Here is a 23,989-nt window from a genome sequence, read left to right on the forward strand (position 1 = left end):
GCATCTGGTCTATGCCTTAACCCAAGTGGCAGGTAGTGGTGACACTCTTGGCTCCTCATTTCATGGGGCTCCTGGTCCAGGCCCATAGCTTTCCTCTCGAGGGGAGCCTACTTCCTGGCACCTCCATCTCTCTCCACATTGCTGTCAGCTCCCAATCCTAGGATGTCCTTACGCTTTTAGCTCTGGCTCACAGTCTTCTCTTCTCCCATTCTCCAGGGACAACACTAAACTGGGTGGTATGACTTCTCACCCCTGGGTCACATAGCACCTCAACCTCCTACTAGAAAGACCTTCATCTCCCCTCTACTTCAGCCACCAAAAAGGCACAGCCAACACCCCTTCAAGCACAGTCACCAACACTGCCTCTAAGACCCTGAACTCAGAGCTCCTGCTTCCCCCATGACCTCCTGGCCTTCCTCTCAGACCCCAAGTCCTCATCAAATTTCCACTTTGCCCAGTTTGACTCCTGGTCCTTCGCCCTTTTGGAGTCTTTCAGGCCCTCAGCCCTCTCCAGCCTTTCTGGCCTCCCTCCCCCCAGGCAAAACACTGCTGACCATCCTGCTTGACTTCCAGGATACTTCCCTCGGCCTCCTCCTATCCCTGGGGCCACTTTCTTTGCCTCCTTCTTGACCCCTGCTCCTCCTCTGCTTCCCAAAGGCACAGTCTATTGCTGTCTCTCCTGTTTCTCCTGGTCTCGGCTCTCCCAGCAGCCTCATAACCAGTCTCGCACCAGGCCCTCCCCTCCTCTCTGTCACTACCATCCTCACCTCACAGACCATTGCCCAGCCTGCTAACCAGTCTCCTGACTCCAGTCGGTTCTGCCTCGGTGGTTAGAATGCACTTCCTAAAATACAAATCTGTCAGATCTCTCCCTTTTGAAATCCCTCAGCGAACCCCCGAGGCTAACAAGATAAAGCTCTGCCCCCTGCCCATCCCTACCCCCCACACTCTCTTTGATGACCCTACAGCCCCCCAATACTTTTTATTTACTGTTTGTTTATATTCTTCCCCCTCACTCTTGTTGGACTGTGCCAACACCCCCTTGTCTCTGTCTCTCCAGCAGGTAGCACAGTGGTCTGATGGACGAATGAGGACGTGGGGTCGGTCTGACCACTGGGAAACGACAGTGGGAATGGAGCCGTGTGGGCGGGGCAGCAAGCAGCCTGGAGAATTCGCAGGCGCACAGCTTGGCTCTCCACCGCACCAACCTTGGTGCCCCCACAGCTCATTTGCAACACACTCGGCCCGCTGGACACTCATCCACCTGCCTCTGTGACCCCACGCGCCCCAGAGCCAGTGCCAGCTGGAGAGACGCACACTGACTTCGGGCAAGCCCTGGCACGCCCACGACGTCCAGGCAGCAATGCACACTGACTTCGGGCAAGCCCTGGCACGCCCACGACGTCCAGGCAGCGATGCACACTGACTTCGGGCAAGCCCTGGCACGCCCACGACGTCCAGGCAGCGATGCACACTGACTTCGGGCAAGCCCTGGGCACGCCCACGTCCAGGCAGCGATGCACACTGACTTCGGGCAAGCCCTGGCATGCCCACGTCCGGGCAGCGATGCACACTGACTTCGGGCAAGCCCTGGCACGCCCACGTCCAGGCAGTGATGCACACTGACTTCAGGCAAGCCCTGGGCACGCCCACGTCCGGGCAGCGATGCACACTGACTTCGGGCAAGCCCTGGCACGCCCACGTCCAGGCAGCGATGCACACTGACTTCGGGCAAGCCCTGGCACGCCCACGTCCGGGCAGCGATGCACACTGACTTCGGGCAAGCCCTGGCACGCCCACGTCCAGGCAGCGATGCCCTCGAGGAACAGAGCCAAGAGAATGGCAGGCTCAGCTTTTCTTCTCCCCGGACACCAGCGCCGAAAGGAGTATTTAGTTTTGCTCAACACATTATCTGCCTTTTCAATGAGTTATTCATTCTGCCTGAAATGCCCTTCCCAACTCCCATCCCATTCCCCAAATCCCCTACAAGGTGTGATCCTTTCAGCCTCAAGGCTTCGTGCCAGCACCCCAACTCCAGGGCAGAACAGGTCTCCCTAGTCACTGTTTGCAGAGCCCACAGCACAGCATGAAGCTCGTCTTCATGAGACCTCCCCTTCCTGCCATTCCGGGGACCAACCGGCATGCAAATTCAGATCTGAAGGGTTCCAAGTACAGTGCTCTTAACCACTATGCTCCTGGAAGCATCACCTGTTAGGACCCTGGCTCCCACAAAGGCACCCTGCACCTCTGCGGAGCATGCCTCGTGTCCTGACACACACGCGAACTTGCCGGTGAGGAGGAATAGCCACAGGTTACCGGAACTTACTGCAGGCTAACACCGATCTCAGTTCTTACAAGCCCACGGTGCGGTGAAAACTATGATTTCCCCCATTTTACACTTGAGGAAATTGAAGCATAAAGAGAATGAGCTGGAAAGGGCGATGCCGGGAGCAAGCCAGCTCTGGCAGCTCCCGCCCGTGCTCCTGAGCACACTGCAGCAGGACTGGGCCCAGCGGCGCGGCCTGGCGGGAACCGGGGCTGGGGAACGCACACGCCGTGCTCACTCTCAGCACATTCTAAGAACAGCAGTTCCCCCTTGATGCTGCTCCACATGGAAACTAATGACAAAAACAGTTCTGACATTTAAACTGGCTTCTGAGAAACTGTTGGACCTTCAGTTTCGTAGGTTGAGAGTTGGGCATAATGACTGACAGATTTACTTGGTAGAGAATGCTGGTGGGAACAAAATGCCACCCTGAAAATGTTCCTTCTCACAAGGCTGCTGCCCCTGGGGCCCCTCAGAAAGACGTCCTCTACAATGCAGCCCTCGGCCTGGCCCCTGGCCACCAAAAATCCACCCCGACCCTGCTCAGTCCCTGCAACCCAACCCACCATGGTGGTGATAGGGTTCTAGGCCACAGCTTGTAAGTTAAACACAGCTGTGAGCTATTATACTGCAAAGTTGTATCTGCGTTAATGAGCCAATTTTTGATAAAATTTTCACTTGTTAGAGTCACCAGGGAACAGGGAAGTCATGCTTCCATATTTGCTAACTTCCATTTTCCTTGCTCTCTGCCAACCCTTAACTCACCGTCTGCCTGGCTTCCTCTAAGCCCTGGGGTGATGCTCTTACGGTCCCCTGCAGAAAAGAGCAGAAGCCACAGTTCCCTCTCAGTTACCAACAGCACTGGGAAATTTGAATCTTCAAAGGCTGAGCTCACGAGGCAAAACCCTTGCTTTGGGGAAAGTGGTTACACCGCAAAACAGGCACCCTGGTAATAATGGTCCCTTCCTGGTGCTCCCCCCTGGCCATGTGCCCAAACACAGCCAGCTAGTGTTCTGCTGCAGCACTTCTCTCACTCAGTCCTCTCCGCCCATTCGAGAACCACTTACTGGGCGTCAACTATGCTCCAGCCACTGGGATCACAACAGGGTCTCAGGATGCAGAGCTCCAGAACCAAGGGAGCATAACCCCCTTTTCTGCCCTGGTGCTTCCAAAGACCTTTGGGAGAAGTGAAGAAGAAGGTCTGCCTGGGAGTACAAGGAGAGAAGATAAGAAGAGGAACTAAAGACAAAGAGAATTGCAAAGAAATGTTCAGCTTTACAGTACATTGGTTAACAGTTACATTGGTATTTTATTTTATATTTGTGATATATTATTAATAGTTAATTTAAAACTAATTTCAGCCCTGGCCAGTTTGGCTCAGCGGTTAGAGTGTCGGCCTGCGGTCCGGAGAGACCCGGGTTCGGTTCCCGCTAAGGGCACGTACTTTGGTTGCAGTTTGTCCCCGGCCCTGGTTGGTCGTGCGGGTGGCAGCCACTCGATGTGTCCCTTCACGTCGATGTTTCTCTCTCTCTCTCCCTTCCTCTCTCTCCCTCCCACTCTATCTGTACAAAAAATGGAAAAATATCCTCGGGTGAGGATAAAAAGTAAATAAAAATAAAACTAATTTCACCTATGATGAGATAATATAAAAAAGTAATTATTTAATGTTGTTAGGAACCAAAATTGTCGGTGTAAACAACATATAAAAATCAAGAGAAGTCAGTTTACAACCTGTAATATTAGATTGGAAGTGGAAAGATCAACATTGTACTGATTCTATTTCTACAAGATAATGTGGTATAACACACAACCCTCAAATCTCAGAGGCTCACAGGAACAATGTTTATTTCATGCTCACAGTTCTGTATAGTGACTGCAGTTCAACTGATCTCTGGTGGGTTCCCTTTGGCTGGGCCAGGCTGGGCTGGAATTCAGGCTTTGGGTTTGGGATTCAGGCTAAACAAGCAAGAGCTACCGGTACACCACGGAGAGCAGAAATTCCAGGAGGACTGGTGGAAGTGTGTCATGCCTCTCCCCACCTCAGCTCACCACTTGCATACTATTACTTGTGCCTAAGTCACAGGGCCAAGCCCCAAATCTATACATTGGGGAAATACATACACCCACAGGGAAGTTATGACAGGGGTGAGGAGGGAGGAACTGTAGAGAAACAACACCACCTGCCCTAATTATACTCTCATGACTTTTCCTTTCAAAAAAATAAATATTTTCTAGCCCTGTCATCCAAAAAGACCTAAAAGCAACACCAACCCAGTAGCAATGAATATCCTCTCACCCAGATTGCGGTTTCTAAATATTATTTCCCACTAAAAGAAACCAGCACCCCGAGGAATGCCTGGACCCAGGCTTTCAGTGGACACGTCCGACATCACACTGGCATATCTCACTGTGCCAAAGAGCAAGGCAGTTATGAAAATGAAGGGATCGTGCTGACACAGGAGGTGACATGGAAGGGCTCCCGCTGGTTCAGGCAGGACGATTTATGCATCAAAAAGAACAGTGAGCCCTGGCCAGTTTGGCTCAGCGGTTAGAGCGTCGGCCTGCGGTCCGGAGAGACCCGGGTTCGGTTCCCGCTAAGGGCACGTACTTCGGTTGCAGTTTGTCCCCGGCCCTGGTTGGTCCTGCGGGTGGCAGCCACTCGATGTGTCCCTTCACGTCGATGTTTCTCACTCTCTCTCCCTTCCTCTCTCTCCCTCCCACTCTATCTGTACAAAAAATATCCTTGGGTGAGGATTAAAAAAAAAAAAAAAAAAGAACAGTGACACCTGGCCAGTGTGGCTCCATAGACTGAGTGTCCACCCGTGGACTGAGAGGTCCCGGTTAGTTTGCCAGTCAGGGCACATGCCTTGGTTGTGGGCTCAATCCCCAGAAGGGGGTGTGCAGGAGGTGGCCGATCCATGTTTCTCTCTCACATTGACGTTTCTCTTTTCTCTCTCTCCTTTCCTCTCTCTCTAAAAAATCAAGAAACTATTTTTTAAAAAGAACAGCAACTATAACTGATTGAAACGCAGATTCCCAACCCACTCTAACCCTATGAAATCAAAACCAAGGATGGAGCCAAGGCATCCATACACACACACACGTGTATATGCACACATGCACATATATGTGTATACACACACACACACATTTTTTACAGAGCTCCTCAACTGATTCTGATGCATGGTCAGGGCTGGAAGGCACCAGTCCACAGGTCCTCTGATCCTCTGTGGGTCCAGGTCACTCAAAGTGCCCATCTTGCTCTCAGATGCTGGCCTCTGCTTCCTGGAACGTCTTGTCTACAACAAACTTAAAATCATCCCCTATTCATATCCTTCCAATTCTGGGGTGGTCTAGCCACAATGTGGTAGGCATCTTCAAGAAAAAAAATTCCAGTTTTCAGTCTGCTAACAAAAATAAAATAGTGAAAAAGCTGGGGCAGTTCCCAGGGTCCTCTTTTTAACCGCATTGGTTGACAATGACAATGAGGAATAAAACGCTTCCCCTTTTAGCTAACGTATCATAGATCCAAGACATTCAAGTTTGGTGTTTCTCCAGATACCTCAAAGCAATTCGTTCTAATCCCCACTCTGCACCAGAATCATCTGGAAAGCCTTTACAAAACAAGGCTGACTGGGTTCTGGGCCCCGACCCAGAGGCTCAGATTCAATGGTTTAGGTGGAGTCTGGGCACCCCATGTTTCAGAGGCAGCCCAGGCAACTCTGATGTGCAACCACACTGGAGAACCACTGCTCCAAGCTAAAATCTTGAAAGCAAAGCATCTCCACCTTCCCGTCTTGTCACAACTTGAAACCAGATATGCCTTGGATTGAGGTTCCTTCCAAACTGCAGTGCCGGGGGAAGCCTTGGTCTGCCCCTAGCTGGGCCTCTGAAGACGCCCCACCTTTTCCCCCCTGCAGTCAGCCTGAGCAGCCTCCCAGTACGCGCAGGTCCAGGGTTCAGGCTCTCAGCAGGCTGAGCTGCCCTCCTCAGTGCTCAGGACAAAGAATAAAGATCCAAATGTCTAAACCACTCCAGAGCAAAGCTAAGCAGAGAACATGATCAGAAGAAGCTCCAGCTGAGAACTAAGGTGACCATCAAGCAACTATTCCCCCCAAAAGGCTCCAAGAGGTAGTGAGTTGTTTCAGTTAATATTTTTTTAATTAGAAAGAATAGATAACTCCATGTCAGAACAAAACAGAAGACTGGAAATCAGCCAATTAAAAAGAGCAAACATAGCTCTGCTCCCCAAACCTACAGAACACAACACATGCACACACGCACATACACACATGTGCATGCACACACACACACACACACACACACACACAAATAACAAAAACCACTGCCACGTCTTCTCATAAATGCTGATAGCAGCTAACGATACGAGTTTCCTCCTGATCTCTAATAGGATAGATACCAGCTCCCAGAAGGCCTGGATCCTTTGTCTGACTTTGCAGTAAAATGCTGTTTTCCTCAGTTTTTACAGCTACCATACTGTACGAAGGGCACGTTAAGTGTGTTCTGGAATTCACGGCAGACACCTTTTGACATCTTTCTCCATCAACATCCCTCCTCTCTGAAATCTGCACCCCACTCACAAGGCTGGGTCCCCTCAGCTGTGCTTGCTCGTCTTGGCCATGAACTCCTGACCTGGGTCACTGAACCCACACTAGACACATGATTCAGCTGGGCTGGACTGAGAGTTGCTGGTCTCAGTCTGGTAGGTGGCGTCAGTGGGGACACTGTAAACATGGGCCCTGTGGGGAAGCATGCTGAACCACACAGGCAGACAGAAGCGAAGGCAGAAGGGAGAAGGAGAAGGAGAGATAGAGCAGAGGCAAGAAGCAGAAATGGCCTGTACCCTGGTGGGCTCTCCAGGCTGCCGGAATGCCACGCCCATGGATTCTGTAAAATGCCCCTTTCATCCTTGCAATAAGTTCTTCTTCTGCCTATCACTGCTACTTTGAAATGCATTTTTATTCCTTGCTAACAAATAAAGAACTCTGATTAAAATAACTATAAAGCCTCATTATCAACTGCTAAGCATTTCCAGCAATTTTTAATCAACTTTTTTAAGTCAATTTTTTTTCTCTTTACTGAATATGCTGTTGCTATAAATGTACAATTTAATGTAAATATGTATGTGTTTTGCTGTAGCAACTGGTTTCAAATCAGACACAAGGCAACCACGATAATTTGGGATCAACAAAAAGAAAGCTCTCTAGAAAAATGTTCCCCCATCTTCCTTTCTTGACAGTGACCATTCTCAACGAGAGTAGCCTGGGAAAAGTAATTCATGTGCCAAGACCTGACTCAGGCGTGGAGGCCATGGGCACCAAATGCTACAGCCTGGCTGGACTGGACAGATGTGGTGACATTCTCTGGAAAACCCAAACACCTGGTTCAAAGAATGGGCAGCATGGAGAATGGAAAGTTTCTGGCTGCCTTCTTTCATGGGCGTTAAATCTATCACATTCGCTTATAGAGACTTCAAGAGAGAAACTGAGAAACCAAGTCACTCTAACATGGCTTTCAGAACAGTATCAAGGACAAGGTACAGACCTCTGGCTGGATGGCTTTAAACACAGGGATGTCCATTAACGTGATCTGGCTCTGCAACAGAAGAAAACAAACGGGCGTTAGAAAACACAAAGGTAACTGTCATGTCCCTTGGCATCTATACAGAGTAATAACACATGCTTAAAAGTTATACTTTCCCCAGTGAATAAAAATCAAGATAGAACAAGAGTAAAAAACAGGCAAATTTCTAAAATGCCTCTCCCATCCCTTCCCTCATCATAAATCTTGATCCACACCCTTCCTTCCTGAATGTTAGACAAATGTCCAACTTAAGAATTGGTGATAGTAGTTTGAAGGGTGGAACTGAGAGGAAGGGGAACATTTTTTGGTTTGGATCTTTTTGTACAATTTAAGTGTCTTTTTTTCAAGTGTGAATGACTTTTGTAACATTAAAAAGTTGACAATATTGCCCTGGCCGATTTGGCTCAGCGGTTAGAGCGTCGGCCTGCAGTCCAGAGAGACCCGGGTTCGGTTCCCTCTAAGGGCATGTACCTCAATTGCGGTCTGTCCCCGGCCCTGGTTGGTCGTGCGGGTAGCAGCCACTCTATGTGTCTCTTCATGTCGATGTTTCTCTCTCTCTCTCCCTTCCTCTCTCTCCCTCCCACTTTATCTGAACAAAAAATGGAAAAATGTCTATGGGTGAGGATAAAAAAAAAAAGTTGACAATATTAAAAGTTAGAATGCTAAACAGACACTAAATTTAAATTTTTAAAAAACTTGTGGCTTATAGAAATTGCCCATTTCTCCTGAAGTCTAAGCCTCCTCCAAATGACATGGCAGCGTGACGCTCAGAATGCCCCCCAGACCAGTGCTGGGACACAAACTGTATCCCACAGCCCATGGCATATGAGATAACTACAGAATTGGAGAGCGAGCATTTGGAAACTTTTATAGTGATTTGCCACAATACTCTTATTGTATTTTTTTTAAGTATTAAGTCTTCTACAGATTGGAACTGAAAAATCAATTGGCCCTTCACCACCACTAGCATGAGAAGCACAGTGTGTGGGCACAGAAAGCACCCGCCTGGCTAAGGCCGTCCTCGCTGAGCAGCAGGAAGAGGCACCAGTGTGACAACATCACAGGCTGAAGCCTGAGCTGAGTTGACGTCACATGACCTACCTATCTCTGTATGTCACGTGGGGTGCCAGGTGTCAGATAAGAGACACCCCTGTGACAGCCCAGGGAAAGGAGAGCTGACGGCCTTTGGATGCCTCTTAAAGAAAGAAGACACTCTGTCCACCAAACACAGGTCACCTGGGAGGACATGGTGCCTGGAACAAACACGGGCTCTGGAATCGATGGAGCTTGGGTATGTCTGGATACCACTGCTTATCAGCAATATTTGATGTGACACCTGACAACTCTCCCAGTCTCAGGTGCCACACCTAGAAAGCAGTAACAGTAATCCTTGTCTTATAGGATCTTGGTGAAAACTCAAGACAAAAGGTACAGAATGCCTGGCACCTGACAGATGCTCTCGATCTGTGCATGTGTCGAGGGGAGGAAGTGGGTATGGCATGGCTATGGTTGTGTGTGCATAGAGAGAGAATCTATGTGCATATCATATGTACAGAGGACATCTCTAAGCAGGAGTGGGAAATAAGCAGGCAGCTTCAGTGGAGAGCCTCTCGGTCCCCTCCAAAAGGCTAGTGCTCTTCAAGGGCACAGAGGAGAAAAACTGCCACTAATGGAAGCTCAGCAGAGAGACAGTGGATGGCACTGGGAATGAAACACTTGGGGATCCACCCTCTTCCACCTCTCGGTCCACCCACCAATGGCAACGGAACATCGGATGTCAGCACACGTGGATTTGGCCTCGTAATCTGGGTGTCAAGTGACTACTAAGCCCTGAGGCCTACAGGCCTGTGTGTCTGGCCAGGGCAGTGCAAACAGACTGGCATTTCCCCTGCCAGACCCATGGAGATTGTTGGCCAAGTGCTCCTGACATTTGGACTAATTCTGCCATCCTAGGGAACAGAAAGGCCTTGTGAAAACAGATTTGAGCTGAGAGCTCAGGGGGTCTTGGAAATCTCTCCCTCGGTTCAAGTTAACTCCCTATCCGGGAGAACCGGCAGGATGTTTGCAATGTCATTTAGGAAAAGAACCAAAAGTCTGCTAATGTGAAAATGAGAAAACTTCCTTTCCATCCTGCCATCAGTTCTAGGGTTCGCTACTGAATTTCCAAATGATATATTAAAATAGTGACTTTACATTGCATATATTTTTTTGGTGGTTCAAGTTTTGAATATTCTGATCCCTGCTCAAACTATAAATCAGAAAATGTGTTCAAGGGTTTTATTCTAAACAAACAAGATCAACAGAGGTCATCATACTTAAAATAGATTGGCTGGTCCCAAACACACTATCTGAGGGTTTTCAGAAGAATCTCTTCCGTTTCTATCCTCTCAATTCCAGACAAAAAAGATTCAGCATCCAGAGCAAGAATATATTGGCACATAGGTAAAATCATCCAATTATGAATGTCATGTCATTTTACTACAAAGCCAAACACCTGTGAAAAGGGTTGTTGGTGAGCTTCCCTGGAAGTTTCAGCACCCCAACACAGGCAGTTTTAACTAAAAAGGGAGGATGTGGGGGGGAGCTTGAGGGGTGAGGTCAGGTCCTGCCCCTCTTCACAGCAAGCTCTCAGCCCTCTCCCTGGGGAGAGGCCCTGGCTCTTTGGAGAGAAAGGGCATCTCCTGGGGGGTGGCACAGCCTCCACAGAAACACTAGACAATGAGACGCATTTCCAAGCAGCAAACCCAAGGTAGTGGGAGCACACGCCTGGACTGACGGAAACATTCATGAACAAGCATCTTAATGGCTTCTCCTTACTTTTGGAAATAAAGTCTCAACACAGGATATCCAATTAAGCTAGTTACTTGGCAATGCTTCCTCTAATCCCAACCCCTTCTCCCATCTTCTTTTTCCTCCTAAAAATCCAGCCTTTTAGGGAAGTGGCCAATCTCCACGTATCTCAAAACTTTTCTATAGATATGAATCCTTCAGAATAGAGAAACCTAGAGGGCCACTTTACAATGTGGCCCTAAAGAAAAAGATGGTATTACATGGATAAATGAAAGCTACTTAGCAAAAGAAAAAAAGGTTTTGTATATGTTAAATGTAGTGTTTCTCCCCTTCAACAGAGGTTGACTAAATCCTCTCTTCCCAACTAGAACCTTAGTGCAAGTCCCTTCCAGCCCCCAAATACACGACCCCCGCCCCAAAAAAGTGGTTGGCAAATCAGTGGTCTGTCTTATAACAGAAGATCTCTTTAAATTTGCATCTAGATCACTCTGCCAGTGTCTAACCAAGAGGGCTCACAGAACAAAAAGTAATCGCTCCAAAGATACATTCCTGCTTCTGCTCCCAGAGCCACAGGAAGCACATGTCTGGCAATTTTAGAAGTGGAGTCAAGGAAATGCAAATTAAACAGGAAGATACCATTTGTCATCCACCAATGCCATCAGGACTGATGGGACTATGAACTGCTCTGTTTGTTCTTTTTGGAAAGTAATCTGGCAGTAACTCATGAAGAGATTTTTAACTTTTTATTTTTTTTAAATGTCATACTTACAAAAATGTTGCCAGAACAAAAACATGAACTCCATAACCTTTCACCTAGCTTAACTAATCATTAACATTTACCTCCTTCAATTTATCTCTATACCTATAATTATACATGCACATTTTTTTTCAGAACCACTTGAGAGTAAAATACAAATATTATGACTCTTTACCCTTAAATCCTTCAGCATGTTATTTCCCAAGAACAAGATGACCCTCTTACATAATGTTAAACTTACTACATTCAGGAAGTTTATCATTAGCACAACAGGATTATCTAACATACAGTCCACATTCAGAATTTGCTAATTATCTCAGCACTGTTTCTTATAATGATTTTGTCTCGACCCAGGATCCGTCACCGCATTTAGATTTTATCTCCTAATCGGTGAAACGAACACACTATTGACACAATGATCCCTATGCCAGTGACAAAAAGACATACTGTGTGATTCCATTTATATGAGGTACCCAGGGTAGTCAGATTCATAGAGACAGAAAGCAGAATGGTGCTGAGGGTAGTGCGGAATGAAGAATGGTTTAACTGGTACAGAGTTCTGAGTCTGCAAGATGAATACAGTTCTAGAGATTGGTTGCATAATAATTTGAATGTGCTTAACACTACTGACCTGTACACTTAAAAACAGTTAAGCTGGTAACTTTTATGTTACATATAGTTTACCACAATTTTTTTTTAAAGTCACCTCAGAGTTCCTCCATGTGCCTTGTCCCAATCACAAGCCCCTCCTTCCTGTCAAAAGTAACCACTATCTGGCATTTCTCCTGCCAGACCCATAGAGACTGTTGGCCAAGTGCTCCTGACATTTGGATTAATTCCTAGGGAACAGAAAAGCCTTGTGCAATTGAGCTGAGAGCTCAGAGGGCCTTGGAAAGCTCCCCCACAGTTCAAGTTAACTCCCTCTATTTTTGAGAACCGGCAGGATGTTTCTTTATAATTTTATCACCCAAGTGTGTATACCAAGATGTCACAGTTTCATCTTGACTTTTTTAAAAATGTGATTCATATTTGTTGTTGTTATTGTTAATTCTCACCTGAGGGGGGAAAGAGAAAGAGAGAGAGAGAGAGAGAGAGAAACATCAATGTGAAAGAGACACATCAATTGATTGCTTCCCACACGACCCTGATGGAGGCTAGGGATCAAACCTGAAACCCAGGTAAAAGCCCTTGACCAGGAATCAAACCCGAGACATTTCAGTCCTCGGGCTGATGCTCTAACTGCTGAGCAAAACCAGCCAGGATTGATGTGTATTTTTAAGTTTCTTTTCATCTACAGGTATTCTCTCCATCTCTTTGTTCCTTATAATGTATCTGCTGAAGAATTCAGGCCATTTGACCTACACGGTTCCCACACTCGTGGTGCAGGTCTACACATTCCTCTGTCCTTGGTATTTTCTGCAAGTTGGCGACTAGAACCAGACTTGATCAGACACAGGTTTGGTCCTTTGACAGGACTGAAAATGGTATGATGTTGTTTCATTGAGAGACACATAATTTCTCTCCTTTTGTGATGTGAGTGGCCATTGATGTTCGATGCTTAGACCTATTAATTCACTGGGAACATAAAATGGTGATATTTTAATTCTATCATTTCTTTCCCATTTATTCCCTGAAATAATTTAATAGAGAGAAACTCTCTTATCTACTGTTTGGTTACCCAGTACAGTTCAAAAGTAAAAGGCAGAACAAATGCTGGATTCTATCCTTCTATTTCTCAGTTTCTAAGATAATAAATTGGTTCTCTGTCATCATCCAATGATGATCTATTGCTTGATGGGTTTCAATCAATTGTAATTATCATCCTTTTGAAGCTCAGACTGCCCCATCATTGGGCAGTGGGGAGCTTCCCCTAGCTGGCTCTTGAGTCCTTTTGACATGACTCTCGTAACCCTTGATAGCTTCCCTGCTGGTGCTCGAATGATATACTGGCTTATCTTGAACATTTTCTGTTCCAGACTTGGAATCAACCAGTTATTGAGGAAGCCCTGGAGCCTTTCAGTGATAAATAATATTTCAAGACCACAATCTGGACTTCATGCTGATATTTCAAATTCAAATTCAGAACACTTTTTTTCCCTCTAACTCACATCTTCTGTATTACTTCTGTATCTCCTTTCTTCCATATCAAAAATCCCAGTCTCAAGGACACAGGGTAGCCCTGGCCAGTGTGGCTCAGTGGTTAGAGTGTTGGCCCATGCACTGCAAGGTTGAGGGTTCGATTCCCAGTCAAGGGCATGTACCTGGGTTGCAGTTCAATAGCCAGCCCCAGTCAGGGTATGTTTGGGTGGCAACCAATTTATGTGTCTCTCTCACATCGATGTTTCTGTTTCTCTCTCTCTCTCTCTCCCCCCTCCCTTCCTCCCTCCCACCCTCTTTCTCTCTAAAAATCGATGGAAAACATATCCTTGAGTGAGGATTAACAAACAAAAAGGCACAGGATATATGGGACTATAGTATCCCATAATTATTCGTTTACTTTGTCCTATATTATACATCCAATGGTCTTGGAAAACAATACTAATGCTACCACTTATCAATATAATTACTATGAAAAGTTATGAAATTTGGCATATGTTCTCTCCATTCTCTTCCATTTTTGTAGTTTATACTACAATAGTCATGCTATGTCTATTTTATGGGCATATATAGCCATTAAATACTATACTCTTTCCCTTTTAATCCTCATTTAATCTTAACACTACTGTGAGTGTTGACTGCTCTCCACCAGTTTTTTTTCCCCCTTTATTGATTTTTAGAGAGAGAGGAAGTGAGAAGGAGAGATAGAAACATCGATTGGCCACCTCCTACATACCCCCCCCCCCCCACTGGGGATCGGGCCCACATCCTGAGCATGTGTCCTGACCGGGAATCAAACCAGCAACCTCTTGGTGCATGGGTCGATGCTCAACCACTGAGGCACACCGGCCGGACTCTCCACCAGTCTTTAGAGTAATGTTTCTCTAATCACTTTCACGGTCTGAAGCCTGTTCTCCTGTAGATTCCTCAGAAAGGGCTCACAGGGATAACACTGTCTGGGGCCTTGCATGTTCATAATAGTTCACTGGTGTCCTTTATACTTGAAGGTTTTGCTGGATATAAAATCTTTGGCTCACATTTTTTTCTTTTCTTGATTTATTTGTTATTCTACTTTCTTTTGGCAAAGGGTGTTTCTGTCAAAAAGACTGATGATAATCTAATTTTATTTCTCTTATAAGCCATTTGCTGTTTTGTCTAGATGCCCAAAGAACTTTCTTTTCCTTTAATCTAGTAGTTTACCAAAAATATGTCCCTGGTTTGACCATTCTAGGTTAATACTGTCAGCGTTATCATATACTTTTTCAATATGTAATTTTGAATCTTTTTTTTCTATTTTGTGAAAGTTTTCTTAAATTACAGTTTAAGTAGTTCAGTTCCGCTGCCTTTTTATTCTCCCCTTTCAGGGATTCCTATTATCTACATGTTGGGTCTTCTTTGCCTATCATCAATATTTGTCACTTTTTCTCAGTCTTATTATCTTTCTTCATTTATTTTGATCTAAAATTTCTCCTGCCTTCGGCATTTCTGTTATGTTTATCTATTCTTGTGTTTCTTCTAGTTCAACTTTCATTTCCAAAATCATTTTTTAATGTTCACATCTTCCCAAGTTCTACCTCATTCCTGAAATTTTCCTATTCTAGATTTATGTTGTTTAAGGCTTACAGCATAATCTTAATGTCTCTTAGCTTATTTTGAAATAGAGAACTACAGTTTTCGTTTGCTTTGTGGCCTGTTTTTCAGGCATTCTTTTATTATCTGTAGGGATTCTCTCCTTATTCTTTTTTCTTATAATAACTGAAAGATTTGACAACAATAATTTCTTGTTCTTTATTTTTATGTAAAATTTGTTTTCCTGAACTTTTAAGAGGGAAACATGGTTTAGGGTAGCCTTCTAATTTCACATAGCTCTTCTTTTGTTTGCTGTCATGCAGTGTTCAAAAACATGCAGTTGTGCTCTGGCCGGTGTTGCTCAGTGGTTAGAGCATCAGTCCATGCACTGGAGGGCCCGGGTTTCGATTCCCAGTCAAGGGCACATACCTGGGTTGCAGATTCAATCCCTGGCCTGGTCGGGGGCCCGTGCAGGAGGAAACAAATCAATGTGTCTCACATCAATGTCTCTCTCTCTCTTCCCCACATCCCTCCTTACGACTCTCTCTAAAATACAAAATCAATGGAAAAAATATCCTCTGGTGAGGATTAACAAAACAAAAACAAACAAACAAAAAATGCAGTTGCTTTTTGAGATTATACACACACACACGTGCAATTTTATTTATTTATTTAATTTATTTTCCCTTAACCATAACTTCCCCTATCCTGATTACTTTTACTCCACTCTCATACTGAATTTCTCTTTGGCATGGAGCCTGGTCCTGGAAGTGAGCCCTGGTGGGCTGGTTTCAAGAGATTTTAGGGGCTAGTCCACAGATCTCTTCCACCCAGCCATTATTTGAGTGCTTCAAATCCCTCTCAACTGTAATTGCTGTTCTCATATTAACCTGCCAAACTTCCCAGCGAATTCCCGTTGAAACTGTTGGGGTTCTCCTATCCTCCAGTCTGCAAATGTCTCAATGCCTGCTGCTGCTTTCTCCTGCACAGATGCAGATGCTCTGCAGGTCTTGTAGATGGCGCGTCCCCAGCCATTTGTGTTTAGGCTTTGTCAGCTAGTTTCATTGTAAATATTGTTACTGGGCTTTAGAGTTTGTTATGTGGGGATTCAGAAAGAACAAAAACTATGCTGTTGTCACCACCATCTTCCAAAATCACTTAAATGATTTTTAATGGACTTTTGTATCTCACTTTTTTACTTTCTTTTATATTAGACAGGAAACTAAAATACGAGGTGATCTGATTAAATTCCAACACCTGGCAACTCCAATGCTTCCCCAGCGACTAAAAACTCCAGGGGTCTTGGCTTCACATCTAAGCGAAAGACACACTGGCTCTGCCGAGGGCGGCCAAGGCTTTAGCCCTGCGCCCTCGGAGCATTCACCAGGAAAGTGGCCTGGGGAAGGCCGGGAAACAGTCTACGGCCGAGACTAGAAAATCAGTCCCATGTGTCACCAAGGAGTCCTGCCGGGATTAAACATCGATGTGAGAGACACACATCAATTGGCTGCCTCCTACATACCCTTAGTGGGGCCAGGGTCAAATCTGCAATCCAGGTATGTGCCCTTGACTGGGAGTCAAACCTGCAACCCTTTGGTCTGCAGGCCAACACCCTAAACACTGAGCCAAACCACCCAGGACAATAGTAAAAATTTTAAACTTCATTATTGCTTCATTCCTTTCATGAAGCTAAAAAATATAACTCAAAAATACAATACACAAACAAATGCAAAAGAATACAGAAGCTCAGCCAGCAGCCAGCAAGGTCCGCGAAGTCTTCTAAAGGAGGGGCGATACAGCTGTGCAGCCATGAGGATACACTAACATTGCACTGCCCAACACGGTGGCCACTAGCCACATGTGGCTATTTGAAATGTCATTAGCACTTTAAGTTTAAAATACACATTGAGTTTGAAAGAATACTTTGAAGAAAGGATACAAAGTATTTCAATACTTTTATGTTGCTTACATGTTGATATTAATAATATTTTTAAAGAGACTAAGTTAAATAAAATATATTTTTAAAAGTAATTCAGCCCTGGCCGGTTTGGCTCAGCGGTTAGAGCGTCGGCCTGCGGTCCGGAGAGACCCGGGTTCGGTTCCCGCTAAGGGCATGTACCTTGGTTGCAGTTTGTCCCCAGCCCTGGTTGGGTCATGTGGGTGGCAGCCACTCGATGTGTAGCTTTCACGTCGATGTTTCTCTCTCTCTCTCCCTCTCACTCTATCTGAGCAAAATATCGAAAAATGTCCTCAAGTGAGGATTAAAAAATAAATAAAAAAATAAAAGTAATTCACCTGTGGCTACTAGAAAATTTAAAATCACACATGAGGCTCAGATTATATATTTGTTGAGTAGTGTTGGTCTAGAATGTCAGTCAGCCCTGGTCTTAAATCCCAGATAGATAGTGCCATTTACTGTATGAAGAGGTGACCTGCCTAAGCACTGACTTGCTCATTAGTACATTGAGAATAATGAATATACTTCACTTCTATGGCTGTTGTGGAAAATAAATTAGATAATGCATGTAAAACATTTAACATAAGATGTAGACATGGTTAAAAAATGGGAGCTGCCCTTATTATTACCATCTAGCATTAAGTAAGTAAATAATGAGTAGATGAAAGGTTCAGACTTGGCTCTGCCCACACCTGACCCAGGGGAAAAAAAAAATTAATCTCCTAGATCCTTAGTTTCTTTATTAGAAAATCAAGAGCTAATCCTCTGCCTCTGCAGTTTGTTCTGAGGACTGGATTCTTTGGTCGGTGCAGATTTGCGGAGCACCCACTAGGAGTGAGGCACTACTCTGGGAACCAGGGAAAGAGCCATGAACAAGTCAGATAAAGTTTCTGTCCTTAGAGAGTTTATATTCCAAGTAGAAAAAATGTAGCATAAAAATGTTATTAAATAATGTAATGTTGGGTAGTGATAAAAGGTAGGAAGAAAACAGAGCAGGGTGAGGAAAGAGAATGATGGCGAGATGTTACCTTAGCCCGGACTGACATCTGAACAGAGGCCAAGGGACACAAGGAGGAGAGCCGTTAGGGCTGAAGGAAGAATAAGCACAGGGCCCTGAGGCAGGGGGATGCCAGGTGAGTCTGGGGAAGAAAGGAAGGCACTGCATACCTGGGAATAAGGAGACCGGGGCAGGAGAGCTGGGTTGGCCAGACCACAGTGGGCATGGAGGCCTGGGAGCAACTCTGGGTCTCATTCTAACATGAGGGATCCACTGAAGAGTTCTACATAGGTTTTAAAAGGATCCCTCGGACACACTGAAGGGGAAGACGCATGTACCAGGCTTAGCATGGTCTGGACAAAGTAAACATGGGAGCCAGTGATGGCACCGAAACGAGAGGGAGCCCAGTTAGCTCCCTTAGCACTGTGGAGGGCACGGAACCTGTTCCATCAAGGGGGCCAGGGAAGGCGTGGGCCTGGTGGGAAGCACTCAGGGGTTCTGCAGAGACATCCAGCCCTGGGACAGCGCTCACCCAGCCAAGAGGCCGCCGCAGCCACTGTCCTCCCTCTGCCCTTAAAGCACAAAAGGAAGAAACCAAGTCAAGGAAACCAAGGAGCCCACTCTGCTCCTGCACAAGAACGCCCCCTCGGTCAGACCAACAGCAACACATGGGATGAAGGAAAAAAAAATTTTAATTTATTATTATAAAAATCGCCCAAATAATATTGTCTATTATTGTACAAAAAACAGTCGCTATCAGAATATAGAATGTATAGATAAATAAAAATTTAAAAAAATAAAATAAATTCTAATTTCCTAGAATCCTGTAACCAGAAGCCACAGTAAGGAATGTGTTGGGCTATATATATCCAGATATTTAAAATATGTAAACACCAGATCTAGACTTTTTCTTGCAAATATAAATGTGTATTGTATCTGCCTTTTAAAACGACATGATTCTCTACAGACTGTGCTGTAACCTGCTGCTCTCACACTGGTATACATTGCATATGCCTCCCAAGGTGGCTCATTTCTCAACCCTCTCTAGTGCTGTGTGGCATTTTATAAAGAACGTTTTATTCAACAATCCCCTATTGTTGGGTACACAGGTTGTCTCCACCCTGAGCAATGACTCTCTAGCACCCAGCTGAGGGCCCAGCACCCACATCAGTTCTGTTACTTACAGCGAACTCCTCGGGAGTCACTTTCAAGACATCGAAGACCACAGCGTCGTAGCTCTTGCTGGCATAGTCGCAGCTCTGGCCCTCCAGAGAGTCTGAGCTGCTGCTGCCCTGCAGGGACAGGGAGAGAGGGTGCCACCTGAGTAGTCTGGCTGACTCCAGAGTCGCTGCCTCTCACACCTCAGAACTGAGGAGGCGAGAGTGACAGAACTGCATGGTGATAAAAGCCCCCATTGCTCAGTGCTTCACCCTGTTCCAGGCTCGGTGCTGAGCACTTCATATGCATACTCTTGTTTGATTCTCATAACAGCTGTGAGTACACACTATTGTTGTTCCCATTTCACAGCTAGGGAAGTAGAGGCAATGTTACCTCCCCAAGGTATCTCGGCTAGGAAAGTGAAGAGCCGGAGAGTGAGCCTGGCTGGCATCTCTTTGATCCCAGATGTCCACACCCCACCCGCTTCAGCTGGCTGCGTGGTGGTAGGCTCAGAAGTACAGCCCACTCTTCCTCCAGAGAGAACTGGCCTTCCCATCTTCGGAGGCCAGAGGAGAGAGATCACCTGTTTCGTTATGCCTTTCAAACATTACTTGGTTTTACCTTTCTTTTTTTTTTTCCTACTTAGAGTCATTGCAGAAAATTGTTCCACAAAATGTGAAACTGACTCTCAGGCTTATTTCACGCACGGGCCACTTGGAATTCAAAAGCCTATTAGCTGATGAGGTGAGAGGTAACCAACTGGCCTTGGAGACAGGCGTGAAAGTTATATTTAGTAGAGTCCCTTGTTAGGAAGAATACTGTGAGTCCTGCAAGTAAAGAGAGGGTCTCCCATAAAAAAGCAAGTTAAAATGCCCCAAATGTGGCCGGTTGCATGAAACCCAACACTGCGGGGATCCTGGAATGCTGAACACACCTTCTCTTCATTTTTATTTAATTTCATCAAATTCTACTTTGGGGAACCAATCACACTTACCACCCAAAAACTGCCCTTCATAAATGGTTGTATTCGGCTCAATCCATGAAGGGGGTTTGTGGTTTCCATTAACCTCAACATCTTGGACTGGGATTCAGAGAATATGTTTTTATTAATTCCTCTTTATTTCACTCTTTCCAAAATGGCTATATCTGGAAAAACTTTGCAATCTTACTGGAAATTAGAGTGTTTTTACGCCAATGAGGGAAACCAATAGTCAACAACTGAAAATGTGAGGTTAAAAGGAGGAGCAGAAACTTAACCCTGTAGATTTCAATAGGCCTGTGTCATTCAAAGGTTTTACAAGTGAGCCTACGATACCAGACTCCAAGATGATCTTAAGGAGCAGTGTCCTTGGCGGTGAAGAGCTCTGAAGTCAGACAGGCCTGGTTGAAAGGCCAGCTCCACACTAGCTGCTGTCTGACCTCGGGCGAGTGACTTCATCTCACGGTCTCAGCCATCTGTAAAGTGGTACCGCTGGAACCTACTCCCCAGGGTGGCAGTGTGGGTTATATAAAATGAAGCCTGCAGGGCAACTGACAGAATCCTCTCCCCTTCCCCCAGGGAGATGCTGGTTCTAGAGTCCTAGGGGCCTGGGTAGGCTCAGGCATAGCTATTTTAAAAGTTGTATGGGCAAGGGGACAGTCTCCCCTGAGGAAAATCTGTTGCACTTTGGAGAATAATGCCTCTGGACCTGGCCACCTGTTCTCCCCACCAGTCCTACACACACTCTGAGCAGACGAGCCTGTGCATCACTCAGCACTTCCCACCTTCCGGGGAGCAGATGAAAGGGCATGATGGTGTAGTGCCATCATGGTTAGGAGCACACCCGCTCAAGTCAGAGGCCTGGCTTTGAGTCCCCACCCAACACTGACCAGCCATGTGATCCGAAGCCAGATTATCCACCTCTCCCTGCCTTGGTTTTCTTTATCTGTGAACTAGGGGTAAAACAACAGTCCACACCTCGTGGGGCTATTGTGAGGACTAAGTGGCTAATGCTGGTGAGCGTGCGAGCATGCCTGGCATAGAGTAAGAACTAGTCATGGGTTTGGATGTGTGTAGACATGTCATTCAGTCACCAAACTTCATTGAGCATTTCAATTATACATGTATTCATTCATTCATTCATTCATCCATTCAACAGATGTTTATTGAGTACTTACCATGTTCTGGATACACATACATATGTAGATGTATATGTGTACATATACACAGTATATATGTATGCATGTATGTGTAAGTATGTGTATATATACACACAGGGAGAGCAGAGAAAAAAGAAGTTCTACTCTAGATGGAGTGTAAATTGTAAATAGAAACAGAAGTCTGATTCCTCTAGTTACTAAAGAGAGTCCATTCCTGGGTTCCAGGTTTTATAACTTTCCTGTAATGCCCATTGCATCTGTCCTAAACATGTACTCATACAAGGGTCCTTGTTTAATCGAAAGTTGCCCCAAATATGTTCATTGGTAGTGGTGGTGGTGGTGGTGATGCAGTAACTTTATTTAAACCTATAATGGCGCCATCAGGAAATTTTAAAAGGTACCCACAAGTCTGCTTTTCAGAACCAGAGATCAAATTAGAAAAATTTTCTAAAGGTTTATAAGAAATGAATTAGTTTCTGTAAATTTCTAGCTGATTACATAGGATCATTTAAAACGCTCAGCTCAACTATGAAGGCCTTGTGAGCTCGGATCGCTGACACTGCCAGTTTGTTACAGGACCAGGCATTACGCATCATGTGTGGTGGCATCCTTGGGTCGCAGATGACACCTACTCCCCCTACATGCCTCTGCTCCATTACTGAACTTGGAAAGCAAACTCCCAACCCCCCAGGGAAGAGGCCCTAGCCCAGGCTACTCTCAGACCACCGGTCCTTACAGCCATTTCCCACTGAGCAAGGTAAATAAGAACACAGGGCCAGTTGGAATCACTTCTGTCTGACTTCATTCCGGAATGTGTGACTTATTTATAATCAGCATCGGCTTTTCTGGGGAAAGGTCTGATCACTTCTTGCCACTGAAATGGAATGTGGCACTCACTAAGCTGGACTGAGCGGGTATTTGTCTTTCTTTGAAGAGAACGACTTCAGGAAACATACTGACCCTCAGGACCGACTGCCTCCCAGATCGCATGCCTGGCATGGCCAGGGGCCTCAGCAGTGCTAAGAATAGCGTTATTCACAGAGCCTGCAGCCTTGCTGCCCGTGAACCTGCGGGAGCCTGGGACAGCTGAGAAGAAGCCCCCACTGTCGTCCTCGCAGTCCCCATACCTGTGGAGTGGCGGAGGTGACCAACATGCTAGCCATCAGACCATTCCTCTTGTACATAGTCTCCAGGCCACAGGGAGCTTCAGGGCAGCCTCTGTCGGTGACATAACCTGTCTGGAGACGTCCTGCAAGGCAAAGGGGCTCATGAACACCAGCCCTCAAAGAAAATAGGCCCCACCCATGGGGAAACAGCTGTGCGAGACTGAGCAGATGACCCCAGAGGAGACCTGTAAAGAAAGGTTATGAGCTGGTGGCCTTTGGGCTAAACATGGCCCACCGATGTACTTTATAGGTTTTAATATTTTTTTAAATTAATCATCAATGTTTAAAAATGGAAAGGTTTCACACAGAACTTAGGTTTCTGACTTTCCTTGAAAACAGGAGTACCTGGCAGTACTGAGCCCACATTCCTGCATGACGGCCATCAGCTGGGTTGCGCAGCGGCTGCCCACCAGGCCTGTGCAGCCCTTTCGCCACGTGCCTGGCCCTAGCAGGCATTAGCGTTTGTGACCTTTGTTTTACAGTGGAGGCAGGTGAAGAAGACACACTGATCCTGCTGTGTCTCCCTGGGCACCAGATCATTTCATCAGGAATGACGTGGACGACCGCTAACATTGCACAGTCCTCGCCACATGCCGTGTTTTACACACCTCGACTCATCAGACCTCACAGCAGTCCTCAGGCAGGTCCTACGGTCACAGCCATGCTGCGCAGGAGGAACCTGAAGCATAGAGACCTAGAGTAACTCACGCTTTGGTGCATTTGCTTGTGCCGTCCCGCCAGCCCCTTATCACTCGAGACCCTGCTCCAATGCCATTTTGCCTGTTATCGTGCCTGGACCACCCAAAGCAGAAGCAGTTGCTTTCATACCAATGTGTGCACAATCCTAGTAGAGCATTTACCACGTCACTAAGCATCACAGAACTGCAGCCACAGCAGTTCAGCAGGAACGTGAGGAGGAGAGTAAGGAGAATGTAATGGGGGAAGGGAAGGAGAAGGCAAGGACACAGCTGGAAGCCAACTGCAATTCTCCAGGCAACAGACGAGGTGGGTCCTCTGAGCTACGGCTGTAGCAGTGAAATCAGAGACAGACTAAAAGACAGTGAAGTCAGAAATTCAGTAGAAATTGATGAAGGGGTGAGAGAGAACAAGCTGAGGATGAATGGTTTCTGGCTGGAGATACCAGAAGGATGGCGTGTCCCTCATCAAGGGAAGGGACAGAGGTGTAGGAAAAGATGATGGATTTAATTTAGGAGATGCTCAATCTGTGATGTCCATGAGATAATCAATCCTGGAGAGCACAGTCAAGCCCAAAGGCGACTGGGAAAGATGGTCTGGAGGTAGATGGAAAAGAAGGACGTGTCAGTCTGATCTTGACTGTCTGTAGACCCACTATGCTTCCAGCAGCCTGAGCCAGAAAGACAGACAGCACTTGTTCCCGATCTGACTTCTGCATGCCTCGCCACTGACG

At 46.1% G+C, this 23,989-nt stretch overlaps 1 protein-coding gene across 2 annotated transcripts in view; it reads right to left on the reverse strand.

Annotated features, from left to right (window-relative positions):
* Window positions 1–23,989, reverse strand: part of RALGPS1 (Ral GEF with PH domain and SH3 binding motif 1) — a 238,776-nt gene that overhangs the window by 180,756 nt on the left and 34,031 nt on the right. For both annotated transcript variants that reach the window (XM_036261937.1, XM_036261938.1), the window contains 3 exons: window positions 22,522–22,643; window positions 19,282–19,389; window positions 7,892–7,942 (listed from right to left, as the gene is read on the reverse strand). In XM_036261937.1, coding sequence (XP_036117830.1) covers window positions 7,892–7,942; window positions 19,282–19,389; window positions 22,522–22,578 — 216 coding nt within the window. In that variant the 5' untranslated portion in view covers window positions 22,579–22,643. The remainder of the gene's footprint in view (window positions 1–7,891; window positions 7,943–19,281; window positions 19,390–22,521; window positions 22,644–23,989) is intronic.

Source organism: Molossus molossus, unplaced genomic scaffold, assembly GCF_014108415.1.
Source record: "Molossus molossus isolate mMolMol1 unplaced genomic scaffold, mMolMol1.p scaffold_m16_p_14, whole genome shotgun sequence".
NCBI classification, from domain to species: Eukaryota; Metazoa; Chordata; class Mammalia; order Chiroptera; family Molossidae; genus Molossus; species Molossus molossus.